A 27,265-nucleotide genomic window follows, 5' to 3' on the forward strand; every position below is an offset into this window, starting at 1 on the left:
GGCTGAACTTGGATGATTATCCTAAATGTAAAGAAAACTATTCATTAATGATGATTATCTTTATTTGGCCAAAATGATAACTTAAGCTGATGACCCCAAGCCTCAAAAAGGCAAGCAATGTGTTTGCATTTCCAGAGCCTCACAGAATTCCTGGCGCATGGCAGATGCTCAAAAATGTTTATCAATGAATTGTTGTCTATCATCCTTATTTTAATTAAAGGTACCTCATTAATAATAACTTATTAAAAACTGCCATTTGGGGAAAATGTGATTTAAGAGCAGGTTCTACAACAGAAGATAGTATTATGGATTTACATATTCTGTCGTTGTTAATTCAGGCATATTTTCTCTTCTGAACTAGGGTAATGAATGCATAGATATATGCAAATATAAGTAACTAAAATAATGCTTTATATAGGTAGATATATGTATATATATACACATATATGGGTATATATACCTACATATATATAAAATGTATTATAATGACAATGTAAAGGTAAAACCTAACACTAATGAATAAATTTGCTAATTATTATGGCCTTAATACTAGAAAATGAGTAGGCAAGTGTTAATTATATATCCAGAAAAATGGAGGTGAGCTAATAATACTCAGGGATTTCAGTGTGAAATCAGGTGAGGTAAGTTCATTCCTTCTTCCCTCCTTCTGGATGCTTGAAAGATGGAAAAGTTCCTCAATAGTACTTTGGAGGATAGAATGTATGTTTCCCTTCTCAGCGCCTCCCCTTCACCTGTCCTGTTCACAGCCTGCTTCTCCCTGGAGCCATCAAGGGAAGGTATATGCTGGGATGAGGATGGGTCCCGGTTGAGGAATTGAAAAGAGCAAGTGTTGTTTCTCTGAACTGGATCCTGGAAGTGTATTGCCCGTGAACTTCACAGAAGCTCTTAAAAATTAATCTCTACAGGCTCTTCCTCTTTCTGCCATTGCCCAGCACAGTAATGTCACTCTGATTTCTGTTACACCTTGCCGATCACAAGTTTATAAAATAAACAAGTGTTTAGAGTAAAAACCAAGCCTGGGAAAAGAGGTCTAGTGTAAGCAATCTTTCAAAGCACTTTAAGCATCCATAGAGAGCAGAACCATCTTAATTTTTTAGTTTCTTATTATTTCTTTAATAGATGAGCCAGCTAAGCCATAAAGATGTTTGAAGAGAGAACAGCTGTATTCCCTTTCTTCACTACCCTCCATGCAAGAAAGGATTGTTAAGATGGATCTTTGGGAAATGGACCATGAATTAAGGCGAAACTCCCTGCAACCTTCCTAAATGTTTTCATTTCTGTACGGACACCTAGAGAGTTATTGAATTTAATTTTATAAATCTTCATCTCTAAGACTTTAACAACAAGGCTTAACTGAGTTTTTTATCACTGTGGTAATGTTAAATAACTTCTGATGACAGGAAAATATATTGGAAGGAAAAAATCACATAAAGTCAGCAAACGAGAACAAAAACGAAGAGGAAAAATCTACTTGCCTAAATCTTTTTGAAATCCTTAAAAGAAGAGATTATGCTTATTCTTTATTTATGTAGGAAACAAATCTTCAGTGCCTGGCATAGTACCTAGTATTCAGCAGATTCAGGGAGAGAGAAATGGATTAGAATAGAGACTCCACTCATCAAATTGCTGAAAAGAATAATTAGTAATAAAAATAACTCCTTTACAAAGTGGTATGTGGGTGCAAAGTAATAACAGTGAAAATAATGGCAGTAATTGTCTCCAAAAATTAATTGCTTTAATGCTTAAGTTTATTACAGAATATGTACTCGATGGGGAAGTTAAATGATTTTAACACTTTCACTTTGGGTATAGAAAAAAAGTAAGTTTTTACCAGTACATTTTGAAACTTATTAAATGTATATCATTTTTGAGATTTTTATTAACAATATCCTTTATTCCTTGAGATCTGTCTCAAAGGCTGACAAATTCTAAATATAAAATATCCTCAAATGTGCCAACTAGGTAAAACTGATTTGTCTGCTAAAGGAAGACAGGGTTTTGCTCCCTTCAGGAGAAAATCTGACTTGCATTTGTCTTATGTGATTTATTCATTGTAAGTTTAAAATGAAATACAGCCTTTTTCCTTCCATATATTAAAATGTGGTTTCAAATTTAGAAGAAACAGCAATCTTTTTTCACTAAGGAAGCCTACATAGCTGTGAGATGGAGCAAAACAAGTAGTGTATTGCCCCCAAGTGGTCTTTTTTGCTATTGTACAAATAGTCTGAGCTGTCCAATGGCAAGATGAAAACAGGCAAAAATGCTTAGCAAAGCATGGAGCATTTTTCCCCCATTGGATTACACATATTTATTTTTAAAAAGTTATTTTATAACCCATACTTACGGTAAGAAAGCTATGCTTTTAAGTAGATTGTGAATGATGATAATTCCTCAGTACAATTTAAATTACCTAGGCCACACAATTATTTGGAATGATTTCAGGATTTGCCAGCCACTGGACATTGTTTTTTCACTTAAGAACATTTTGTAAAATGTAATATGCAGTGCTATTAAAGAATGATATCCCTCAGATGACTATATGTTAAGAAAATTCATTCCTCCAGCTCAAATTCATATCATAAAATATAATAATCTTATTTTTTTTCTATGGAAAAGTTAAGCCTATTAGTCATAAACTTGTGAGTATATATTTAAGTGAAGAAATGTACATTTGATAATGATTTTTTTCGTATAAGGAAATTCAATGATATTTTCTAGAGCTCTTTCTCCTCAAGGAATTTACTTGAGAGTGGTATAAATATGCAAAGTACACAAATATAGGATACTTTTATGGAATATGGAATGTTGACTTTACTTAGAAGAAATGACTTATAAACATGCTATACTGTCTTATGTGTAGGTCATACAAAATATGTCAGGGATGTTGGACTGATTTCCATAAAACTCTAGTCTAAGCCAGTCACCACAAGCTCAAAAACACCACCCTGTCCCATTGCCCAAAAATTAAGACCTAAACTTTTTTCCATGGAAAAACAACAACAACAACAAAAAAGATTTTGCAACACATAGTTTTAAACTTACTACACAATACCAGTTTTAAAATTACTATACAGTTAGAGCTGGCATTTTATACTTAACATGTAAGACTGCACTACTGTACCCATGAATCTTTTGTGTTACTTCTATTTGATTACAACCTGAGCCTCAAATCTGCTGCTAACTGGAATTCCTTTAAATTATCTACATGACCTGATATTATGATATAGAACTGAAAATTTGCATTTTATTTCTCTGAGTGCTACTGAGGCAGCAGAAATGGATTCTCTCCCAGGATTCTTCAGATATATTTTGTATTCTCTACCTTCTGCAACATAAAGACGTGTTTCATTGCTTTTGTTAGATCTCTATGGAGCGTCTGCCTATAGGGCGGTCATTCTCTCATTGCCTCACAGACTGACACAGAGCATTCCTATACACATCACTCTGTCTTCTTTGTCTCAAAACAATTTGTCCTTTCACTCCCTATTCCTAGCCTGTAAAAGCAGCTCTTAGAAGCTCGATGAAGCAAGTCTTTAAAATTTAGAGAAAGGGACTTCAAACAGGAGAGGAAATTCCAAGCACCCCTTTATTTACATATATATCCGCATCCATATGCACTATGTTTCCTCTCTACATCGGCTTCTTCATATGTGGTCTCTAGTTTTCCGGAATCTAACAGTTCCGGGTACCATAGCCTCATCAATCTGTTTAAAAAACATACTGTTCCAAACTGATGCTTTGGTAGAAATTTCTAGTAGAATAACTTCTGAATAACTTCTACTAGAAAATTTTTCAGATATATTTGAAAGGTATAAGAATTTTTCTATGTTCTTGATTACTCAGATTATCTACATGAAGAATATTTGTTCAAATCACACACAGAGAAATCATTACTTTAAACTCAGAAGTCACAGAAGAAAAACATTATGCTAAGGAAATATATTTCATTTTCATGCCTTCAAGGAGTTACTGTTAAAGAAATGTGATTTTAAAATATGAATAGGACGATGATTACATCCTTTCAGGCTGGGTAATAAGCAAATATCCAATTGCATTTTTACTTTAAAGGAGAGAGAAATAAATCACCAGCATTAGATCTATAGCACTGGATATGCAGGAAAGAAAAGAAAAATCCCAAGCCATACTTCTACAGGTCTGGGGATGGGTGTGCAGTAGGAAAGTCCTTGTACAAACTCTATGACCTTAGACAAATCTGCTTACATCTATGGACCACTTTCCATGTCTATAAAATAGGGATGGTTTTCCTATGAGTTAAATTAGCGTTTTGATTCCTGCTACAAGTATTTACCGGCTACCTCTTATATGCTAGATGTTATGTTAGGCTCCAGTAGCATAGCAGGAAACAAGGCAAAGTCCCTGCCTTTGTAAAGTTTATTCTTGTATGGAATGACAGATGAAAAACAGATAATGAATTAATTATACACATATAAAGAAATTCAGATAGTTACAGGTATTTAATATATCTAAGAATGAAGTGAACAGGATGGATGTTGACTAGGAACTAACTGGTCTGCCCACTTTATGAGAGGTAGAAAGATTGCCCTGTATAGGTGATATCTCAGCTGTAATTCTGTGATGAGACTAAGTGCCATTTGAAGAGATGACAGTGAAATACTCCCAGCAAAAGGACAATTCCAAAGGTAGGAGAGTCTTCATATATTCACAGAATGCCACAACCACTGACTGTGTAACATGTTGAACACAGGGTGACTGGTAGAGAGACTGAGAGAAAGGCAAGAGCCCAATCACACAGGAGTCAGGAAAGGTAAGAAATTGAGTTTTTTCCCTATGGGCAAAGGTATGCCTGTAAAAGATAGTGAACACGAGGTTATCATAATCTGATTTACTTTTTAAGCCCATTCTGCTGCTGTGTGGAGAACAGATTGAAGAGAATTGTGAACAGAGGCAGAGAAACCAGTTGCAAGGCCATTCAGGGGTCCAGGTGAGGAGCATGGTGGCTTGATCTAGGTTGGTGAGATGGTAGTCTAAAAAAGGAGAAAAGTGGATACGTTTTGAAGGTAGAAACAAGAATTGGTGTTGGGGTGTGAGAGGCTAAAGAGAGAGGGTTCAAGGATGACTCTTCAGCCATTATTTGAATGGTGATGCCACTGACTGAGAGATCAGATGGGGGAGCAACCAGTCAGGAGGAGGAATGGGAAAAAGACATGTGAAATGAGGAGATGGAGAGGCACACAGGTTCCTGTTCATACAGCAGCTTACCTATTGAGTCTGGTTCTTATTCATCTACCCCTTCTCAGGCCTTGTTTGCTCTGTAACCTGACTGAACACCCTACCAGAAAATTTCTCTCCTGGACAATTTGGTGATTATTTTTCCATTCACTTCCTCTCTCTGCCTTTCTTCTCCCCAGTCACTGCAACCCCTGTTTCCAACAGAAGTATCCTACCACTTCTAAACGAACAGAAGAATAACTGTAGCTATTTGCCCATCCTAGTGTGACAGGGAGGTTCCCACAGCTCCAGGTACCATTGCTATAAAAACAGCCCTGGCAGAGGTGCCTGTTTCTCAGCCACCATAAAATCAGGGGTTATTTTCAAACAGATGGTGCCTCAAATCACAAGTCTAATCTTTTGAAGGATAGTAGAGTGGTCCAGTGTGATGTATTCAGATAAGAAGGTGAGAACATGCTTAGGAAAATGCTTACCCTAAAAAGGGTTCAATCTATTCAATGTTTGGGATGGAAGCCAGAGTGAAGGTAGAGAAGTTTGAAACGAAGAACTCAAATCAGAATCAGCAAGCCTTAAGTTGCTTGTAAGCACTGAAAATAGAAAAAACACATGAGGTTCTTAGATCACCTTCTCCATATGAGAGGTTCGTGTGAGAAGGAGATGCAGGCTCCATTTCAAAAAGAGGAGAAATGAAGACAAAATTTAAACAATGATAAAAGGTAAATTGAATCAGTCAGCATTTGCAGAGCAAATCACCTCTGAACTTAGTGACTTCAAATAAACAATTATTATTTCTCATGGTTCTATAAATTGTCTGGACCAGCTCTCCTTATCTCTATATGCAGATGGTGGCTAAGCTTGGCTGGGTAGTCTAGCCTGCCTTCACTCATGCTCCTAGATATTGGCTGGGTATCATCTAGGGACATTGGGATGACTTGGCCATGTGCCTGTCATCATCTTGTAGTCCTTTTCAAGTTTTTGCTTGTATAGTAGATTGAATGGCCACCCCCAAAAGGATATGTCCGTATCCTAACCTCCAGAACCAGTGAATATTACCTCGTTTGGACAAAGGGCCTTGGCAGCTGTAATTAAGTTAAAGATATAAACATTAGATCATCCTAAATTATCCAGATGGGACCTGTGCATGTCCTTGTAAGAGAAAGTCAGAGATTTGACACAGAAGAGAAGACACACAAAGGAGAAGACACATCTTCACATCTTCACTCATGTGAAGATGAAGACAGAGATTAGAGTTTTGCACCCACAAGCCAAGGAATGCGAACAACCACCAGGAGTGGAAAGAGGCAACGAATGAATTGTCCCTAACAGCTTTAAGAGGGAACATGGCCATGTGGACATCTTGATTTTTGGACTTCTAGCCTCTAAAACTTCAAGAGAATAAATTTCTCTTGTTTTAAGTTGTCAAGTTTGCAGCAATTTGTTACAGAATTCCTAAAAAGCAAAAGGAGTTTACATCACATTTGCTAAATATCTCGTTGGCCAAAGAACATCACATGGATAAGCCAAGATTAAAGGGGTGAAAAAATAGACTTCACCACTGGATGTGAGAAGCTGCAAAGTCACACTGCAAAGGGGTGTGCATACTGGGATAGGAAGAATTTGTGACCATTTTTTTGCAAACTGCCACACTAACGAAAGACTTTCATGTTAGGGTAGATTACCAGCAGATTTGGCAGGATGTAATTTAAATGTGAGAATAGGAAAATATTTAAATTGGGGGCAAAGGAAAACAAGAGAAGTGGGAAGTGGGAACGAATATCTTGACTGATGACTTCTCGACTAAAAGAGAAGTAAGTTTATAATGGTTATATATCCTTCATCAAGTAAGGTATAGAAACAGTATAATTTCACCCACAATAAATGGGTTGAAAATTCATGCATTTAATCTATCTCTTTTTGCATATATAAGTTTGTTCATGTGATCATGGAGCTAAAACAACTCAAGGAAAAGCAATATTGAATATTTCAGTAATCATTCGCAGCTAATTCAACTCAGTCGTACTCCAGAACTGTTTGGGAATTCTTACTATGTGCTGGGCCATGTGAAGAAAGACTCAAAGAGAAATATTGGTTCTTGCTTTCAAGGAACCCTCCAGTGGGGGAGAGATATATATTTATAAATAACTCTAATACAGGGCAGAATGCAAGGCATGACTCACAGTTGCAGAGATAGTGAAGAGTAGGAGAGAATTATTCAGGCTGGAGAAAGTGAATAGGTTTCATAGAATGGATGGTATTTTAGCTGGGCTTGGAAGAATGAGTTAGGGTTTCTTTAAAAATGAAGAGGGATGTTTACATTTGCTTTGCCAAGACAGCATGAATCATGCAGGTGAAAACATAGGTTATAGTCTTGGAACTATAAACTGCCTTATTTGGCCAGAATTTGAATGTCTGTAAGAGAAGGCAGAATCCTAGGGTGGCCTGAGGTGAGAGGGATGGGGAAGGAAGAGAAAAAGACACGGGATTTGTGGAGTTGGTTAGACCAGATGAAGATATACTGGAGACGAAACCTGAAGAGTTTGAATTTCATGGAATGTAAAATGTAAAGTGACACTACTGTCATTTTACACTTCTGAATGTATTCTCAGATATTATTTGAAACTTTTTTTTTTTTTCTTTGAGACAGAGCCTCTTTCTGTCGCCCAGGCTAGAGTGCAGTTGCACCATCTCAGCTCACTGCAACCTCCACCTCCTGTTTTCAAGTGATTCTCTTGCCTCAGCCTCCTGAGTAGCTGGGACTATAGACATGCACCACCATACCTGGCGAATTTTTCTGTATTTTTTGTAGAGATGGCCTTTCACCATGTTAGCCAGAATGGTCTCGACCTCCTGACCTCGTGATCCGCCTGCCTCAGCCTCCCAAAGTCCTGGGATTACAGGCATGAGCCACCACGCCCAGCCTTATTTGAAACTTTTAAGAAACCTAGGAGATAGGTTGATGTTTCTATCCACTCTATGGATGAGGAAATAAAAATTCATGATTTAGTGAAGAGGACAGAACTAATAAATGTGGTTAGGATTGGGACTCAGATCTCCGGTGACTAAAATCTGTCTTAGTTACCCCTGACAGCTTATAGTACTGCTCTGCATTCCCCCATAAAGCTTGTTGACTGCTGAACCCAAGAGCTCAATGCCTGAGGCAAAGATGCTACCTTCAAGTTTGTCCCTTACACCCTTGAGTCTATGGCTACCTTCATGAACTGATGAACTGTAAGTGCAAAAAGAGACAGACTTGCTTCTGTAAAAGCAGGTCTTTATATTCATATTTATAACATCAATATAGGACAATCGAGTTAAAACATTTCAGATGAATTAAATGTGGGTATAACAATTTTCAAAATTTGGGGGGAAGCTGTAAAACCTAGAATGATTCTGTCCTGGGATTTCTTTGCAAGTGTGTTTGTGTTCTTGGTCTAATTGCAGTTAAGTCCATGCCTATGGGTAAAGTTTCTGTAAGTTAGATGACTTGCAATTCCAATTAGTTCACCCATAGTCAAAGGCCTTGGCCATATGTCAAAAGATTGACAAAGGAATACAGGTTTAATTCTTTTTTATTTTTTTAAAAAAGTTTAAGAATTGGGTGTATCACTTTTTGAGTTCTCATATAAAAATAATGCACTTTTATAGTAAAAAGGATAAAGGTACTTCTACTGTTTACTGTGTGCATAAACGTACGTGCGTGCATAATCTTCTATTGATTAATTGTTATGTCCTTCAAGCATGAATGAATTAGCACCTTATAGTTTTATATGCTGACTTGGAATGTTCAAGATAAGTTCAGCTACAATTGATTCATATCCTTTTGTAAATGTTGGGGACTTCTGTTCTTTATGAGCAGGGGACTGACATGATTGGAACTGGCCTTCATGAAGATGACAACCGGCAGCAATGGAAAAAAAAAATTGAGGGCAGGGAAGTCAGTAGTCAGTACTCAGGGCACATGGAGATGACATGAATTTGGGCTATCTAGCATTATATTTGACTAGATGCTAAATCATGAACTTTTAAATTATGCATAATTAAGCATAATTGAAAATAGCCCATGTAAAAGAATGAAATATTGTTTGGTGTGAGAGAGGTGTAAGGTAACTGACATGAGAAAGGTGTGAGAAAACAGCAGAGAGTTGTCATAAATTTCCTTGGATTCAACAGACTTTAACACTACAGCCACTTAAAAGTTAGGGCAAATTGCTTTATCATGTTCTTTATTGTACAACCAGAACCCATTTTTTTTTTAATGATGAATACATTTCCTTTTCTTTTGTGATTGACCAGGAGACTTAATAAGACCTAAAATAGATACCCTGCGTAAAATATCCAGAATATAAATTGAAAACATTTTCCCTTTTTACTTTCTTACTTGTTTGAGAGTATTTAGAGATATGAGATCGGTATCTTTCTGCCAAATGAATCCTTATTTGCAAATTTTTGTACTGCCTGTAACAAATATTACTTAGTAAAAATATTACCGGATTTCAATGCCATCTTCTAGTCAAGATAATTAATAAAAGAGGGATTGTTTTCAAATGAGCTGTCAGACCGTATTTTATTGGAAGTTCAAAGAAGGCTTGGTTTTAACTTTAATAGAAATAGTTGTGACCTGCTCAAACAATGGCATTCATATAAAGAAAATGAGCAGGCATATACGTAGAGAGTTCAATGATAAAATCTTTACAACTTTAGCTTTTGCTCTTTGCTGTTAAATCTCTCTGCTCCTTTATGTCCCACTGAGAGATTCCAGAAGGGATAATAAAGAAAACCTGCCAGTTTTCTAAGAAGGTTGAATATAATGCAATCAAGGGTCTATCATTCAAAGCAAATAATTAAATTTTTATTCTATTCACAGCCTTTTGTATTTCTGTACTCTGCTTCTGAATAATTCCCTTATATGCTTGTGGGAGAGTTTAAAGTTTTCAGCTGTGAAACTGATTAAATTGTATAGAATCTACATTCTGAATTTCCAAGTTTAATATATGCTATAAAGTTTAGGGCTGTTAAGAAGTACGAATGAGTAAAATTATACATGTCACTGGAAACAGAAAACTTATTTAAATTTTGGAGTTTTTAATATAATTCCAAGGAATGAGTAAAAGTATCCTAATTTAGGTTCAGCCAATTTGGTTTTCTGTGGTTTACCCTAAAGCAAGCCAATTTTCAGTGAACTAAAACAAATGATGAGAGTATTTATATTCTTAAATCATTTGAGTTAACATGAATTTTTTTCTTGATCTAGGCAATTTGATTTAAGTTACAAAGAAATATTCTTAGTTTTTCCAAAAGGTAGTTAGGCTACATAAATTCTCAAGTTGTTGAGTTGTTAATTGTGTGGGTGTAAAGGCATGTGCTTGAGAATTGTGACAGTTTCGAACATATTTTAGATGAAAGTAAAAATACAGATGATTCATTCTTCTGGATTTCAGGGTCCGTCCATAGTCCTAAACCTAATATGATCAAAAACACAAAGGCAGAAGTAATGCTGGGGTTTTGCAGCAAAGCAGATTGGCTTCAATACCCATATTGGTTGCCCCCAGCTGTATAACCTTAGGCGTGTACCTTGCATTCTCAACCCCAAGTTTCTTCATCTATAAAATGAGAACGATGAGTACCATCTTCATAGCATTGCTATGAATACAAACAAAGCAGTGCATGTAAAATGCACAGTGTCTGCCACATACTCAGCTTGGCTAAGGGAAGTGTTTATTATTAAATACAACATAGAAACTCTCTCTCTCTCTCTCTCTATATATATATATGTGTGTATATATATATATACATACAAACACACACACACACACACACATATATATATGAGATGGAGTCTTGCTCTGTCACCCAGGCTGGAGTGCAGTGGCGTGATCTCAGCTCACTGCAACCTCTGCCTCCCAAGTTCAAATGATTCTCCCACCTCAGCCTTCCGAGTAGCTGGGATTACAGATGAGTACCACCATGCCAGGCTACTTTTTGTATTTTTAGTTGAGACGGGGTTTTGCCATATTGGCCAGGCTTGTCTTGAACTAATGACCTCAGGTGATCCACCTGCCTCAGCCTCCCAAAGTGCTGGGATTACAGGCATGAGCCACCACACCTGGCTAAATTATATTCAAATACAACATGTGCATTAAATTAAAAAATTATATCACTACTTAGGTTTGTAATTTAGTCATTTTTCTCCATTTCTCTAATCTTTTTTTCTCTTTTTCTTCTATTGTTAAAAATCTGATTTTTTTCCTTCTAAATCACCTTCCTCTTCCAAGGGTCCAGGATGTTCACTAGCACTTCATTTTTGGCCACAGCTCTCTCAGACGCATTTTGGAGTGGAGGCAGGCAGCCATATCCAGAGCTGGGTGTCATATGCCTTTGGAGATCCCTGATGACTCCCCAAGGGGCTCAGAGGCACATAGACAATTTTGAGAGGGTCAATGCCCAGAACTTCACCTCTCATATGGATCATACATTCAAACTTTCTAAAGTTTGATCTTGCTGAAAAGATACCTCTAAAGCAGTTTGTTCTTTCCCATTCTTTTTATACATCCTTCTGCTCTTCAGAAGAAAGACCCAGCTTTTGCTGGCTCTGATATTATAATGATGGTTACTTAAAGGTGAAAAAACATTTGCCAAAAAAAAAAAAAAAAAAAAGAAACAGACAAATTTAACTATGTTGTTCTTTAGAGCAAGTGAAGAATGCTAATCACTAGGTAACAAATCCTTCACAATTCAGGTTGTTTTCAGTTCTGTGTTTTTAACAAGATTGAATATTTCATGATAAACCACTATGTAATTTTTAACATATACCTTGGAGGGAGTTGAAAGAACTGAGCCATATTGCTATAACTAAACCCTACCATCCACGTCTGTGTATTTATGTGAACAAATTTTCTTCATGCTTATATTTAAAATAATATTAATACTGATGCTGAAGTCTTCTTGTTCTAGCATTAAGTGGCATTCTTAATGGATATATGAATTAATTGAATAAAAAGAAACCAGCTGGGCGCGGTGGCTCACACCTGTAATCCCAGCACTTTGGGAGGCTGAGGCAGGCAGATCATGAGGTCAGGAGTTCAAGAACACCCTGGCCAACATGGTGAAACATGTCTCTACTAAAAATACAAAAATTAGCTGGGCGTGGTGGTGCATGCCTGTAATCCTGGCTGCTTGGGAGGCTGAGGCAGGATAATCACCTGAACCAGGGAGTCAGAGGTTGCAGTGAGCTGAGATTGCGCCACTGTACTCCAGCCTAGCTACAGAGCAAGGTTCTGTCTAAAAAAAAAAAAAAAAAGAAAAAAACCATATCTATCTGAGAGATTGCATTAGGTCATTCTTGTGTTGCTGTAAGTATCTGAGACTGTGTAGTTTATAAAGAAAAGAGGTTTAATTGGCTCACTGTCCTGCAGGTTGTACAGGAAGTATGGTGCAGGCATCTGCTCAGCTTTTGGAGAGGCCACAAGAGGCTTTTACTGATAAGAGAAGGTAAAGGAGGACCAGGCATCTCACATGGTGAAAACAGTAGCAAGAGGGATTGACCGGGAGGCACCACACTTTAAAAACTAGATCTCCTGAGAACTCATTCACAATGACAAGAACAGCACCAAGCCATGAGGGATCCGACCCCATGACCCAAACACTTCTCAACAGGCCCCACCTGCAACACTGAGGATTACAATTCAACATAATATTTGGTGGGGACATATATTCAGACAAATCAGAGCTGCATTTCCAATACAATTTTACTTTTTATTCTATAAATTATTTAATATGATTTGTAATGTATTTCTCTTGTTCTGACTAATTATGTACAACCAATAATTTTAACTATTTGGAAGGACTTTTTTTTTTTTTTAACGTAGAGCCATACGGTCACTGAAATTCTAAAGTTTAAATTTACAAACTTTTTTTCTATTGAGAAATATAGGACAATCAAAAAAAGACATTTTTTCGAGACGGAGTCTCGCTGTCGCCCAGGCTGGAGTGCAGTGACACAATCTCGACTCACTGCAAGCTCCGCCTCCCGGGTTCAAGTGATTCTCTTGCCTTAGTAGAGACGGGGTTTCACCATGTTGGTCGGGCTAATCTCTAACTCCTGACCTCGTGATCCGCCCGCCTCGGCCTCCCAAAGTGCTGGGATTACAGGCGTGAGCCACTGCGCCTGGCCCCAAAGATTTTCATATATAAAAATATTAGGATGAAAATCTGAGGTATTTGGATTACTTCAGATTCATTTTAAGAGTTTTGGCCGGGCGCGGTGGCTCATGCCTGTAATCCCAGCACTTTGGGAGGCCAAGGCGGGCAGATCACGAGGTCAGGAGATCGAGACCATCCTGGCTAACACGGTGAAACCCCGTCTCTACTAAAAATACAAAAAATTAGCCAGGCGTGGTGGTGGGCGCCTGTAGTCCCAGCTACTTAGGAGGCTGAGGCAGGAGAATGACGTGTGTGAACCCAAGAGGCGGAGCTTGCAGTGAACCGAGATTGTGCCACTGCACTCTAGCCTGGGCAACAGAGAAAGACTCCATCTCAAAAAAAAAAAAAAAAGTTTCACAATAGGCTGAGAGACACACTGGTTAGATCAAAGTCAGACAGATTCCCGTTGATTTTGAAAAAGACAAAATAATAATATGAATTGATATCAAAACAATAGACTTAAATTCCAGCTGTATTACAAATAGGTAGATTTGAATGCATCCTTATTGGCCCTTTAATTTGGGCAAAGAACATGGAGTCCTGGATTTTATATATTTAATTAAGTGCCCTTAGCTTTACCCATGGATATAGGTGGGTCTGAGCTCCTTACCTCATCCTTCATTTTAAGCATTGACTAAAACCTGAAATGATCATCCCTTAGATTTTGTGTTCTATCATTGATTTGCCCTCTTTTCTAGCTCATTCTTATCAGTATTCAAGCTTGCTGTTGATATTTCACGTCCTAAAAAAATGAATAAAAAATTCAAGGATAAAAAGGTGTTCAAGAACAAAACAGAGACTAAAAGTAGGTGGCATGAAAATAGAAAATATTTCCACTATTTGTGGGAACTGAGAAACAGAGTAATGAAGGGGTTATTTTTTGTTTCATTTTCTTTTGCAAAATTTCTAACCTTGAAATAATTGCTTTTGGGGACTTCGGTGTTATAAAATTAGCAAGTGGATAAACATGATAATTGGAGAAAATGCAGCTGTGAAGACTGCAAAGTTATTTTTAAAAGTTTGAATTGTAGTCATATACATGTAACGTGAAATGTATCATAATCATTTCTAAGTGTATACTTTAGTAGCATTAAGTATTTTTACACTATTGTGCAACCAATCTCTAGAACTTTTTGCACAACTGAAATTATATACCCAGTAAACATGTCCCCATTTCCCCCTCCTCCCAGTCCCCAGCAACTACATTCTACTTTCTGTTTTTATGCATTTGACTACTCTAGATACCTTATATAAGTGGAATAATCCAGTGTCTTCATGACTGGATTATTTCACTTAGCGAGTATTGTCAAGGGTCATTCATGTTGTAGCATGTGTCACAATTTCCTTCCTTTTTAAGGCTGAATAATATTTGTTGTAGGCATATACTACATTTTGTTTATCCCTTCATCTACTGATGCATGTTTGGGTTGCCTTCAAATGTCAATAATGCTATTATGAACATGGGTGTGTAAATATGTCTTTGAGACCCTGCTTTCAATTATGCTGACTGTATACCCAGAAGTGGAATTGCTGGATTGTATGGTAGTTCTATTTGTAATTTTTTCAGGAACCACCAAATTGCTATTCAAATGGCTGCACCATGTTACTTTTCCACCATCAAAGCACAAGGATTCATCTCTTAATATCCTTACCAATGATTATTTTCTGTTTTGTTTTTGTTAGTCACCATCCTAATGGGTGTGAAGTAATATCTCACTGTGGTTCTAATTTGCATTTCCCTAATGATTAGTGTGATATTGAGCATCTTTTAATATGACGTTGGTGCAAAATGACCTTAAGTACCAATATTCCCTCATCTGACTTAAGTACCAATATTCTTTAATCTGAGAAGATGAAAAGTTCTTTGACACACAGTAACATCGAGAGAAACCCTGGTATACTTTAGTAAGGTGCAATGCTGTTAAACATGACATTCTGTTATGGTTTCTCATTCAAGAACATTACTTTGAAAAACCCTAATATTAGTAAATCTTTCATCCTCCATTCTAACTCATAGATTAAATTTTCTTATCTCTAAAATTCTCTCAAACAGCTGTAGGCTTCTATTCTTCAAAGGTTTTATTACAAGACACCAGAAAAATGTATATTCTCCCTCTCATGAGATGGGAGCAAGAGATAAGCATGCCATCCTGAGGAAAGTGATGTTACCCAGAAACTGCAGTAAGGTGTTTCTCTTATCAAGGTATCTGTGGTTTCTGTAATGTCATAGGTTTGTTTATTCAGCAATATTTACTGAATACCTACTTAGCATTAGGCACTGGAATCCAGAAGATAAAATGGGACAGTTCCTGACCTAAAACAAAACAAAACAAAACAAAACAAAAAAAAACAACTCACAGTCTAGCAGAAAGAGCAGACAAGAAGGTTGGCAAGTTTAACACGGAACAAGCGACATGTGTTGACATTGAGATCAATTCACCCAAGCAAGGTCTTATGGGAGGATGGAGAGAAATAATGAGGCGGAACCCAGAACATAACATGGGAGGAGTTGTAAAATATGTGGTGGAATGAAGTAGGTAACAAGGATACCTTGGAAAAGATATCAGACATGATCAAAGTTTTTCTATATACCTTTAAGTGCATTCTGTTGCTCTTGTCCTTCCATTTTTAATTAATTGAAAATTTTAGTCCATCCACTTGTATCTGAATAAGTTGCTTGAATGGATCAATGCTGTAAAAATGTAAATACCTTAATAGTTATTGCTTGAATTTTACACAGGTACAAACAAATGATGGTGCGTTAGCTGACTGGTTTTACAACCATGATCTTACAAAGTCATTTTCTATATAATTTATTTTGCCCTAAAATTTACACTGAAGGAAGAAAATTTATAGTTTATAAAATAGTTTCCTGTCATGTTAAAAGTTACAAGATGTTCTTTTATTCATATTTATTTTATGGCCAATGTACCGATTTCCTTGCGAACTTATATTCTCACATTTATTTAATTCAAAAACATTAATTGGAAGTGTTGATATGGAGAGAAAGAAGTCTCCTTAATATTTGAGTTCATGGCTTGACTGTTTTAAATTAGCAGCAAAGGTGAAGGTGCTCCTTCAGGTATTTGTGAGTTAAGAAAGTGCATGGGTGAAATTGTTTAGGTTCTGGTGGCATTTGAATGGAATTAACATCAAATAATTTCAGATTTGTCATTGTCTCATGAGATCATTGAGCATAGTTCTGTCATTCTGCACTGAGACTCTCAGAACTCATGTAATTTGACCAAGGAAATACAATTAGAGTAACAAATTGCAATGTAACCGGACACTCACTTAGTTCACTTAGTTAGTCTAAGTGAGTTAGTTACAAGAACTGATAAATGTTGTGCCTTCTTTGGGAGACTTTGAAAGTTTATGGTTTTTAAAAAATTCATATTAAGCACTTGCATGATTCTACTTTCATTTCTAGCATATGTAGTTTCCTTGCCACTATACTGAATGAATTAAAAAGAAGGAATCACACTTATCTGTATTTTTTTTTTTTTTTTTTTTTTTTGAGACGGAGTCTCGCTCTGTCACCCAGGCTGCCGTGCATTGCTGTAATCTTGGCTCACTACAGCATCTGCCTCCCTGGTTCAAGTGATTCTCCTGCCTCAGCCTCCCAAGTAGCTGGGATTACAGGTGTGTGCCACCATTCCCGGCTAATTTTCATATTTTCAGTAGAGATGAGGTTTCACCATGTTGGCCAGGCTGGTCTCGAACTCCTGATCTCAGGTGATCCACCCGCCTCTGCCTCCCCAAGTGCTGGGATTATAGGCTTGAGCCACCATGCCCGGCTGTCTTGTTTTAATTAATAAAAAATAAAAGGAGCTGACATGTACTGAATACGGATGTGATGGGTGGTGAAATTCGTTATGTACATTCTCTCATTTAATCTCAGCAATACCTCTATAAAGTAGGCACTGCTATTAATCCCACAAAGTCTCACAACTTTGGCACAAAACCAAAATTGAACCTGGACCTTTATACCTCTAGAGTCTATAGAGATAATACCTATGTACTATGCAACTTGTCTCCCAAAGCACAGAACACAGGGCTTTCTAAAGGCTACAGTTCTCTAAAAGTTGAATTGAATGGCATCCCATATTTAAATGCTCACTGTTACATTAAGAAATTAAGAAATAATCATTTTCATTTTAGAGAAATAAGTACAACCCTAAGACATTAATTTGCTAATTATTCTTCCTCATGGAGATATAATCTTATAATTTATCTTATTTATCTCATATGCTACGTAGACATTTCCAACTTTCATATATTATTAACCTTAACCTCTGTGATATTCAGGTAACATTGAAATAGAAAAATGCAACAATGTCACACATAAACCTTTCTACATAATATGGTGAAAGGAATGAAATATGATGAGTTAATTTTACTTGGAAAAACATAGTGTTACTCTGCTTTGAATCAAGGGTGTTAACATTTTTAGTGTTAGCAATAATTTGTTTTCTTTCAATCATACAATTATTACATTTATTTTCCTTAGTAAAATGGAAAAACATCCCAATTGCCAAATACTAATGACGCATTCTTAGGGTCTCTATGTGTAATCTTATTAGGTTTCTGTTTTCAACTGGAAAGTTTATGAAGCCAGTATTTGTTTATCTTGGGGGAATTTTGCTTGTGCATTGAGAATACACATTTACCATTTTTCCACAGGCAATCCAGGCCAATATTTGTCCTTCTTTATCATAGCAACAAAAGTTTTTCACTTTGCAATCCTGTGTAGTCTGGATAGATTTAGTCTGTTTTTCCAAAAAACATTAATAGAATACCTGCTGCATGTTTTTTCAAAAAATATTTTTTGTTCTTCATCTTTAAAAGAGTATGTTTATCCAGAGAAAGTTTATGAATCAATATGAGATTTCTTTTATATTTTTAAAAAATATTCACTTGAACTTTGATATGAAGCATCCTCAAGAGGTAGTTTTGTTTTTATTATTTTAATATTTAAGCAAATAAAAACAGCTATTTGTGATACTAACAATTGTGTTTTTAAGATGACACAATTGAGCTTCATTTCCCCTTTTTTGTAATACTGCCCTATCACATGAAATAATTAAGAATTAAAACATTGACAGGACACTGGGATTCTCTCAGAGTCTTTTCTGGTTGTCTAGATCTTGCACAGAACAATGGCATGAGGAAGAAGCAACTTTGATATATTTATTTTTGTTCTAATATGCCCCCAAAATTGATAATAATAAAAAACTAACATTTGAATTTCATACTTTAACATGACTTTCAAATACATTTTCTTCTAATTTGGCTTCACATCTCTCTTGTTGGTAGATATTAATCCCAATGTAAAGAGAAGGACACAAAGATTCAGAGCAGTGAGAGGCAAGCCCAGCTTACCTAGTTAGTAGAGTTACAAATGAAACTTTGGAGTTCTGATGACAAGACTTGCATTTGCCATGATTAGATGCTGTGAAATGAGGAAAATAAAATGGACTAAGCATTTCTAAAGAAATTTAAATTACAAGATATTTAAACCTTTCTCTTTCAATATACCTGTATCTTAGATTACCAAACTTACTGATCAGGTGGGGGTGGGGTTTGGGTGTGACAAGTAGAAATAACCTAGAGCAGTCCTTCAAATTGGTCACCTTGAAAATGATAGACAAACTGAGGCTATTGTTTTAACACGTGAATCCTTTACTTTGTTCACAGCTGCAAACATTTTTTGAGACATTCCTGAGAGCCAGTTCACCTCAGCAGGCTTTTGATATTATGAAGGAAGCAATTGGCAAACTCCTGCTAGCGGCTGAAGTATTCAGTGAAACATCTACTCTGGGACCAAAGACCTTCCATAGGTAAAAAACAAATTTTAATTTCAAAAAAAGAAAAGAAAAGAAAGAAAGAAACCTATCTTTTAAAAATTGGTGGTGGAAATGTATCTTAATTATCATAAGTAGGTGGTACTTGGAAAATTTTATGTCAATATACAAATATGATCTTCTAAACATATGTGGCCATATTTATAGATCCTAAAACTTTAGAACATGTGACAGACTCAGTAGTATCTAAATAGTGGTAACAAGAAGTAAAGTACACATTTTCAAAGTTAATCTTTTAATTGCAGCCCCCTTTTCAAGTGCAACTATTTCTATCATAGATACTTGGCATTGACTAGGTATAATTTTACTTATACATAATAAATTTCATTCTCAAATATCCCACTGATTTCATAATGCAGAGGAGAAAATGAAGAACTTTATTAAGAAAAATCAGTAACTCCTATTCCCATATCTGTTTACTTGAATATAACTTTTATTGCCTTTGTTCTAAGGAAATGTTAAATCTAGTATGTCAAAAAGTGGGGGAAGCACATCAATTTAAACCTTATCATAATTTATATGTGAATAAGTACCTAGCATGTAGGAGTAGGAGAGTTTTCTTCTTCGTATTTAGGTTTCCATGGATTAACTTTATTGCTTAGTTTAATGTGTTATGAATATTTAGGTATATTTTTATTTTCTGTAAGAAATAAAACAGAATCCAAATACAAAAATTTATCACATGTAATTTTACATTATCCAAGCCACTGCTCTTTTTAATTAGTAGACATATTGAAAATTAACAATAGTGATTATTAATATGACACCAAATAAGAGTAAATGTAGCAAGAGAATATAGTTTTTATTATTATTATTTTACTTTAAGTTCTGGGATACATGTGCAGAATGTGCAGGTTTGTCACATATGTATACATATGCCATGGTGGTTTGCTGCACCTATCAATCTATCATCTAGGTTTTAAGCCCTGCATGCATTAGGTATTTGTCCTAATGCTTTCTCTCCCCTTGCCCCCCACCCCCCAACAGTCCCCGGTGTGTGATGTTCCCCTCCCTGTGTCCATGTGTTCTCATTGTTCAATTACCATTTATGAGTGAGAACATGCAGTGTTTGATTTTCTGTTCCTGGGTTAATTTGCTGAGAATGATGGTTTCCAGCTTCATCTATGTCCCTGCAAAGTACTTGAACTCATTCTTTTTTATGGCTGCATAGTATTCCATGGTGTGTATGTGCCACATTTTCTTTATCCAGTCTATCATTGATGGGCATTTGGGTTGGTTCCAAGTTTTGCTGTTATAAATAGTGCAGTAATAAACATACATGTGCATGAGTCTTTACTTTTATGGTACCTTGTGTTTTCATGTTAGATGCAGATTCTGCTTTCAACTTCTAACTTTTGATATTGGTTATGGCAGTTTCATGTACCCTGTAGTGCTCCAGGTCAGTATGCCAAAGGCCTCATGTGAGCTTCTACCTTGTGGTGAAAGATCAGTGTGTGTGTGTTGTTGTTGTTGTTTTCATTCATAGTAACCAATCAATAAATAGCAATTTGCAAAAGTAATGTAGGCTTATATTCACTGTGGTTCAGAGAATTAACTAGTATGTGGAGAAACTATGAGTCCAATCCTGCCTATGTGTCTCTGTAAAATAAACATGAATTTTTCTATGGTTCAAGTACTATTTGTGAAATAAATGTGGTATGAAGTCAAGTATGCATTAAAGGAAAAAAGAGGGTGTGTGGATAATAGAAAGTAACAGATTATCTGGCGTATTTACATGAGGTTATAAAAAGATAACTTTTATTTTTTACATATAGATATTTAGTTTAAAATTGGTTTATAGTTAGTTTAAAAAAACCATGGGAATTTTTGAAATTTTTTTTCTGACATAGATATGTGTAGAGTGAAGTGTTTTTGCCCATTTTGATTCTTTTCCTTCCTCTCAAATTAAATACACTCATTCATATTATCTCCCCCAACATATTTTTTTTTCCTCTGACATAGCCCTTAGAGGCAAAAAGATAAAAAATAATTTATTAAATTAGTTTATAGAAAGTTCTACCTTGGAATACAGGGTGGGAAAAAAGGAAGAAGGGGAAGATAAAATTATATATAAGTAGAATATAGCTTCGTATAACATTTCTATGTCCTCAAACTATTATTCCGGTAAACCAATTACATTATAGATGGCTCAGACATTTGGTTAAATAATTCCAAGATTTCTCCATAAAAATTTAAAATTTTATTAATTGACACTTTTAAATACTCATTTTTTCATTATTTTGCATGCATACCTAATAATTTGTATTATGCTTTTTAAAATCTGTTGTTCAGAAAGAAATGTTATGTATTATCTTCCATGAAAGCATATTCTTCAGCTATAAAGGGTATTGAGATAAACTAATGTGACTTTATATTAGTTAATTTTCTTATACTGTACATTAAATAATTGTGTCTTTAAATTGTATCTTTAAAAAAACATTACTCACATTTATAAAACTGTTGACTTCCAAAAAGACCACTAGATGTCAGTTCTGATCTATAATCCAACAGGAAATAAATCATGTCTTAGAAGTAATTCCATTGTCTTAAAAGTAAATCGATGAAAAATATTTGCTGTGTTTTTGTTCTTTCAAAGGTACACGAGCATTTAAATTTTCAAGATTATAATAACATGGATTTTGAGGACCAAAATACAGAAGAATTCCTTTTAAATGACACTTTCAATTTTCTCTTCCCTAATGAATCATCACTTTCCATATTTTCTGAGATATTTCAGAGACTTTATAGATCAGATGTTTTTAAGGTAAGTGCACATTTGTGTACTGATAAATATTTTTTCAAGTCATTCCTTAGAAGGTGTCATTCTCTTTATTGTGCAATTCAGCAGCTTGATAATTCACTTCAAATTAATTGGTATCTATTATATCACACTTCTTAATTTTTTTCTGACCTCTGGACTAAGATTATTTTTATGTCAACTAAGTATGTAAGTGACTGATTATGATAAAATTATGGGTTGAAAATTGAGTATAGTGTTCATAATTTCTCATTTTTTCTTTTTGTTTTTCTTTTTTTTTTTTTTGTGAGACAGAGTCTCGCTCTGTCACCCAGGCAGGAGTGCAGTGGCACGATCTTGGCTCACTGCAACCTCCGCCTCCTGGGTTCAAGAGATTCTCTTGCCTCAGCCTCCCAAGTAGCTGGAACTACAGGCATGCACCACCACACCCAGATAATTTTTGTATTTTTAGTAGAAACGGGGTTTCATCATGTTGGCCAGGCTGGTCTTGAACTCCTGACCTCGTGATCCACCTGCCTCAGCCTCCCAAAGTGCTGGGATTACGAAATGTTTGTGGATATTATGAATAATATGTATTGTATGCTACAGAATACTTTTTTATTTTTTAATTTTTTTCTTTCATCTTATAAGTTCAGAGGGTACATGTGCAGGTTCGTTACATGTATTATAGTATACTTTAAAAGAAATGTTAGAACTCTTTGGAGGCAGTCTAGAATAGCAGTGAGTGCTCCAGATTGACGTCAGAGGACTTGAATTATAATACTATTTTTTTTAAGCATTCATATCTATTGTCACATTTGGGCAAATGCCAATGAATAGAGCAGAGTGCTTCAAAATAACATAGATTGATTTTTATAACACGTTAGCATCTCCCCAACCTCACTACCAAAGCATCATTGAGCTATTTTATCCAGGTCCTCCCTGTCAAATATGAAGTTTTCTTATATTCAGACACCACTGTGACAAGTTGAAGTTGCTATGTATTATTTAACATTAATTAGCTCAGTTGTTTATAGAACTCAAAATTTGATTGGTTTATGAAATGGGAGGTAATTGGGTTGAACATGGTTTGACTTTTTAACAATTGCTTAAGTTCTTTCCCCCTACCAATACAGGGTGAAAACTATCAAAAGGAACTAAATCAGTGTCTATCCTTAGAAGAAATTAACTCAATTATGACTTTCATAAAGGAACTTGGAAGTCTGGGACAATTCCAACTGGTAAAGCAAAAGTGACATTTGATTCTTTCTTGGTGACTGGGATTAGAGTAGATCACCGTAAGCTACCTGATTTTGACATCAAACTAGATTAAGTATTTCTTTCAGAAACAGAAATCTTTATAAGCTACTTTGCTCTTTTCAGAGATCTAAGTAGCAAAATGAGCAAGATTTATATGCATTACTTTAAGAGTTTGCAAACAATATGTGACTTATTAAAGGTAAAAGAATATGGGATTAGCATAGCTGCCAGAATTTGACAGTTCTCAAGGGGAAAATGCCAACATTTTTCTGAAGAAGTTTTACTTTTAGCTTCAGAACATTTACACGCAACCAAAAGTTATTTCTGCTTATTATACCCTTGTTATTTCTGCTTATTATACCCTTTTTGTTTTTGTAAAATCATATAGAGTTGAAAATAATATTTTAGAAGACTGCCTAAACCTTAATTTCTTATAACTCTTTATCAAACTTCAAAGAAAGAAAATGTAAATAATTATAACTTTTACTGGCTTATATCTTTTAAAAAAGGCATTCATTTTATCTTCCATGTATTTTGTTAATTTCTTGGTTAGTATCAAAGGATAATTTATTAAATGTGAAATGCATGTTTAATACTTGTTTTCTTTCCAGTTCTGATACTTTTATAGACTAAAATGATTGGTATTTTTCCACCTAAGATTTGTTTATATGAAATATCTTCTTGAAATAGCATTCTTAATCATAAATCATTTCTTATTACCCTGATGTTTCACTCAAGTTTTTAATCTAACTTGTAAAAAGTATATGTGTATATATATATATGTATATACATACATACACTACTTGTATGAGTTTAATCAACTTACTAAGTTAATTAAAGTGTTTGGTACTCCTTTTTGTAATTTGGTCCCAAATTTTGGAGGATTCACAGTAAGCTAATTTCCCCAAAGATAATTGAGTTGGCACAATATCATTTTAACTATTTTAAATGTATAAGTATTACATTCACGACAGTTTGACTTAATACTATAAAAAGATAATAAAAGGGATCTGGCCTCGTTCTTCAAGAATTTATAACTTTAGATACTGTTAATATGGAGAACATTTCTCACCATAACTTGAGGAAGAACTAAATAATTATTTTGCAAGAGAAAGAGAAAATTCCAGTTTCCTGGTTCTCACAGTAGAAAGGAGATAACCACAGATTTTTATTTGCGGGGGAAGGAGGGGAAGATTAATATTTCTCACTCTGACATAATTCATTTGTAACCCAAGAGGCTCTCTCATTCTTCCTGCTGCCTAACTCTGTTATTCAGGTGTCTTCTGGTATCTGTAACAGGAAAGAGAAATCTGCTTATATTCAATGAAAAGAAAAAAAAACTCACCCTATTTGGAAATATGATAATCAACAAAATTAGTTTCTTATAAAAAGTGGCATTTACATCAACAACTTCACAGAAAACTAATTTATGGTACTGACCAATGGATTTTTAACAAATATCTGATTTTTTAAATAAATGACTAAGTATAAGGCTGTTCATAGTAATACTACATTATAATTTGTTTTCCATAACTTATGCTGATATTTTGTGTTCTCAGCTCTTCCCATCTGCTACTCCTGGGATTCAGTCACTGATGCATGAATTTTATGATGTGGCAAATCCTGTGGGAAATCCTGGCTCAGTCCTGACCCAATACTGGTCTCTTTTAAAAGTATTTGAACAATTTCAGTTCATGAATAAAAAGACACAGCCACTTCCACTGGAATGGTAAGATAGCCACAAATTTGAATTGTACAATCCAAAAAATCTCTAGTTTACAGATTGATTTCAAAAGGCTTTGCCTATGTTAAAGCAAGCAGCAACAACAAAAAAGTGTGTCCAAATTTCCATGCTCAGGAAAATAAATGTCTTTAAACATTGAAACCATAATGATTCTAGTGGTCTTCAAACACTTTAATAAAAATGTATCCAACAGTTTTTTAAACCAACATGACTTGACTCCACTATAATGTTTAGAATTGAAAGTTTCAATCTAGTTTTCTTCTGTGATATATATTCTTGAATTGTGAGGGTATCAGACAGAAGTAATTAGGTGAGATGTGTTTTATGAACCATCAGTCAGAGTGGCAGCTTGAGACAGTAAAATTATTTATTTAGAAAGTTTTTGAGGTGTGACTTTTTTCTGAGCAAAACCCATTGAATGTATATACGTCTGTTCTGTCTTTGTCACAATTGATTCCTATTTTGGTTTCAGAAGGTAGAACTTTGGGGTTTTTCTTTTTTTAGAAGGTAGAATCTCAGAGGAAAATATTTGGATAAGATAAAATTTCCCACCTTCACTTCCATTCTAATGAGAGGTAGTAATTAGGGAATAAGAGAGAACTGAGACAGATAAAATTTTACCTCCACTAGTTAGGGAAAAGGGGCAACACCTAAGGTTTTTTCTGCTTCTCTTTTATATGGATGGAATTACGGGAGCATTTGACTTTTCTACTGGCAGCAAAACAGAAATAAACCTAAACCTCCTAGGGAGATGAAAGACTAAATGGCCCTGCCATAATCATTTAAGTCTTTTGCAGTCACCCTAGGCCATGGCTTCAGCTCTATTGACTTACATTTCACTTCTTTCTGCTCAGGATTATAGTGAAAACAGTTCTATAAAAACTTTATTTTTACAGTTCAAAAATTTGAATAATCATATATTTGAAGAATTCTTAGGACATCTCCCGGGATCAGAATTCACTTTATTTGCCATGGCTTTAAGAAGCTGGTTTTATTTCCTCAATACCTGGAAGTAGTAGGCCCAGCAGAAGGTTTTGTTTATGTGTTTGAAAATTAGGTTTTAAATAACATACTTCAGAGACACTTTGTACTTTACACGCACTCAAATAATCTAAGACTGTCTCATTTATTATAGATGGGTGAAAAACAGACTTGATTTCCACAGGAAGCTATTTCAAAGTTTTTTTTTTTAACTTTGAAGAAGTTCCCTGAAGATACTCAAACTTTGGAAAGTTTGTTCCCAAGCAAATTTTTCTCAAGCGCCATGTATGTTGTAAGGTTAAGCAGTGTTCTGATCTTAAATTTAGAAGATTGAATTCTCTTCCAATAAGAAAATTTACTAATGGTCAGTGTTGAGTATAGTTGGAAAGGGTAAGGACTTTTTTGAATCATAGAGACTATATTCAAAAATCCCAACTTTAGAATTTATGAAGACAGGTTTGAACCCCTCTGAGACTCAGTTTTCTTATCTGCAAAATATACATTATACTATGAACTATGTATATTTCAGTATGATTACATAAAATAACTTTCATTTGCTACATAGCATCTGATATGCTGTAGCACAGGTAGATGGTAAATATCAGTATACTTTTCTTTCCATGTTTCTATTCAATGATCATTTTAGCTTCTATAGTGGGGGTAATGTTTTTTTTGTTGTTGTTGTTTTTTGTTTTAATGGGAAAAGCAAGACAAGTTTGAAATATTTAAGTTAATAGTGAGACAAGTAAACCTTACTATGTTTGTCAACAAGCAATTAGTATATTGCTAATTTCATTTGCATTCAAGAAAAAAATTCCCAAATCTAATTATCTTCAAGGTTACCAGTGAATGTGTATATATTTAATTATCATTCATGCCATATTGCAATGAGGATGCATGTTATATACCTGTTCCAGATGAGAAAATGAAGTGCTAATAAGATGGGTTGTTTGCTGGGGTTACAAAGCTAATAGAAATAGAGTTGGAATTAGGACCCTAGCCTTCTCATCCATGGCCAAGTGCTTTGGTCCGGGGCTCATTGATGATCCAGTACATCACGCAGACAGGGAGGCCATCATTGTCCTTATCTTCTCAATGGTTACCACAGTTTTTTTCTATAGAAAATGTCAACTTTATGGATGTACATTACCTGTGTTCAATGACTTCATCTTTCCTTTTAAGGAAAGATCATTGTCTTGTAGCAATGAAGTGAGAAAGTCAGGAAAGCATGACAATACTCGGTAATAG

General features: G+C 35.2%; 1 protein-coding gene across 4 annotated transcripts in view; it reads left to right on the top strand.

Annotated features, from left to right (window-relative positions):
* CPED1 (cadherin like and PC-esterase domain containing 1) overlaps window positions 1-27,265 on the top strand; it is a 317,128-nt gene that overhangs the window by 120,556 nt on the left and 169,307 nt on the right. For all 4 annotated transcript variants that reach the window (XM_009243173.4, XM_054559715.2, XM_009243172.4 and 1 more), the window contains 5 exons: window positions 19,129-19,271; window positions 20,622-20,694; window positions 21,892-22,059; window positions 23,169-23,273; window positions 24,852-25,021. In XM_009243173.4, the coding sequence (XP_009241448.3) occupies window positions 19,129-19,271; window positions 20,622-20,694; window positions 21,892-22,059; window positions 23,169-23,273; window positions 24,852-25,021 (659 nt within the window). The remainder of the gene's footprint in view (window positions 1-19,128; window positions 19,272-20,621; window positions 20,695-21,891; window positions 22,060-23,168; window positions 23,274-24,851; window positions 25,022-27,265) is intronic.

Source organism: Pongo abelii, chromosome 6 (assembly GCF_028885655.2).
Source record: "Pongo abelii isolate AG06213 chromosome 6, NHGRI_mPonAbe1-v2.0_pri, whole genome shotgun sequence".
NCBI lineage: Eukaryota > Metazoa > Chordata > Mammalia > Primates > Hominidae > Pongo > Pongo abelii.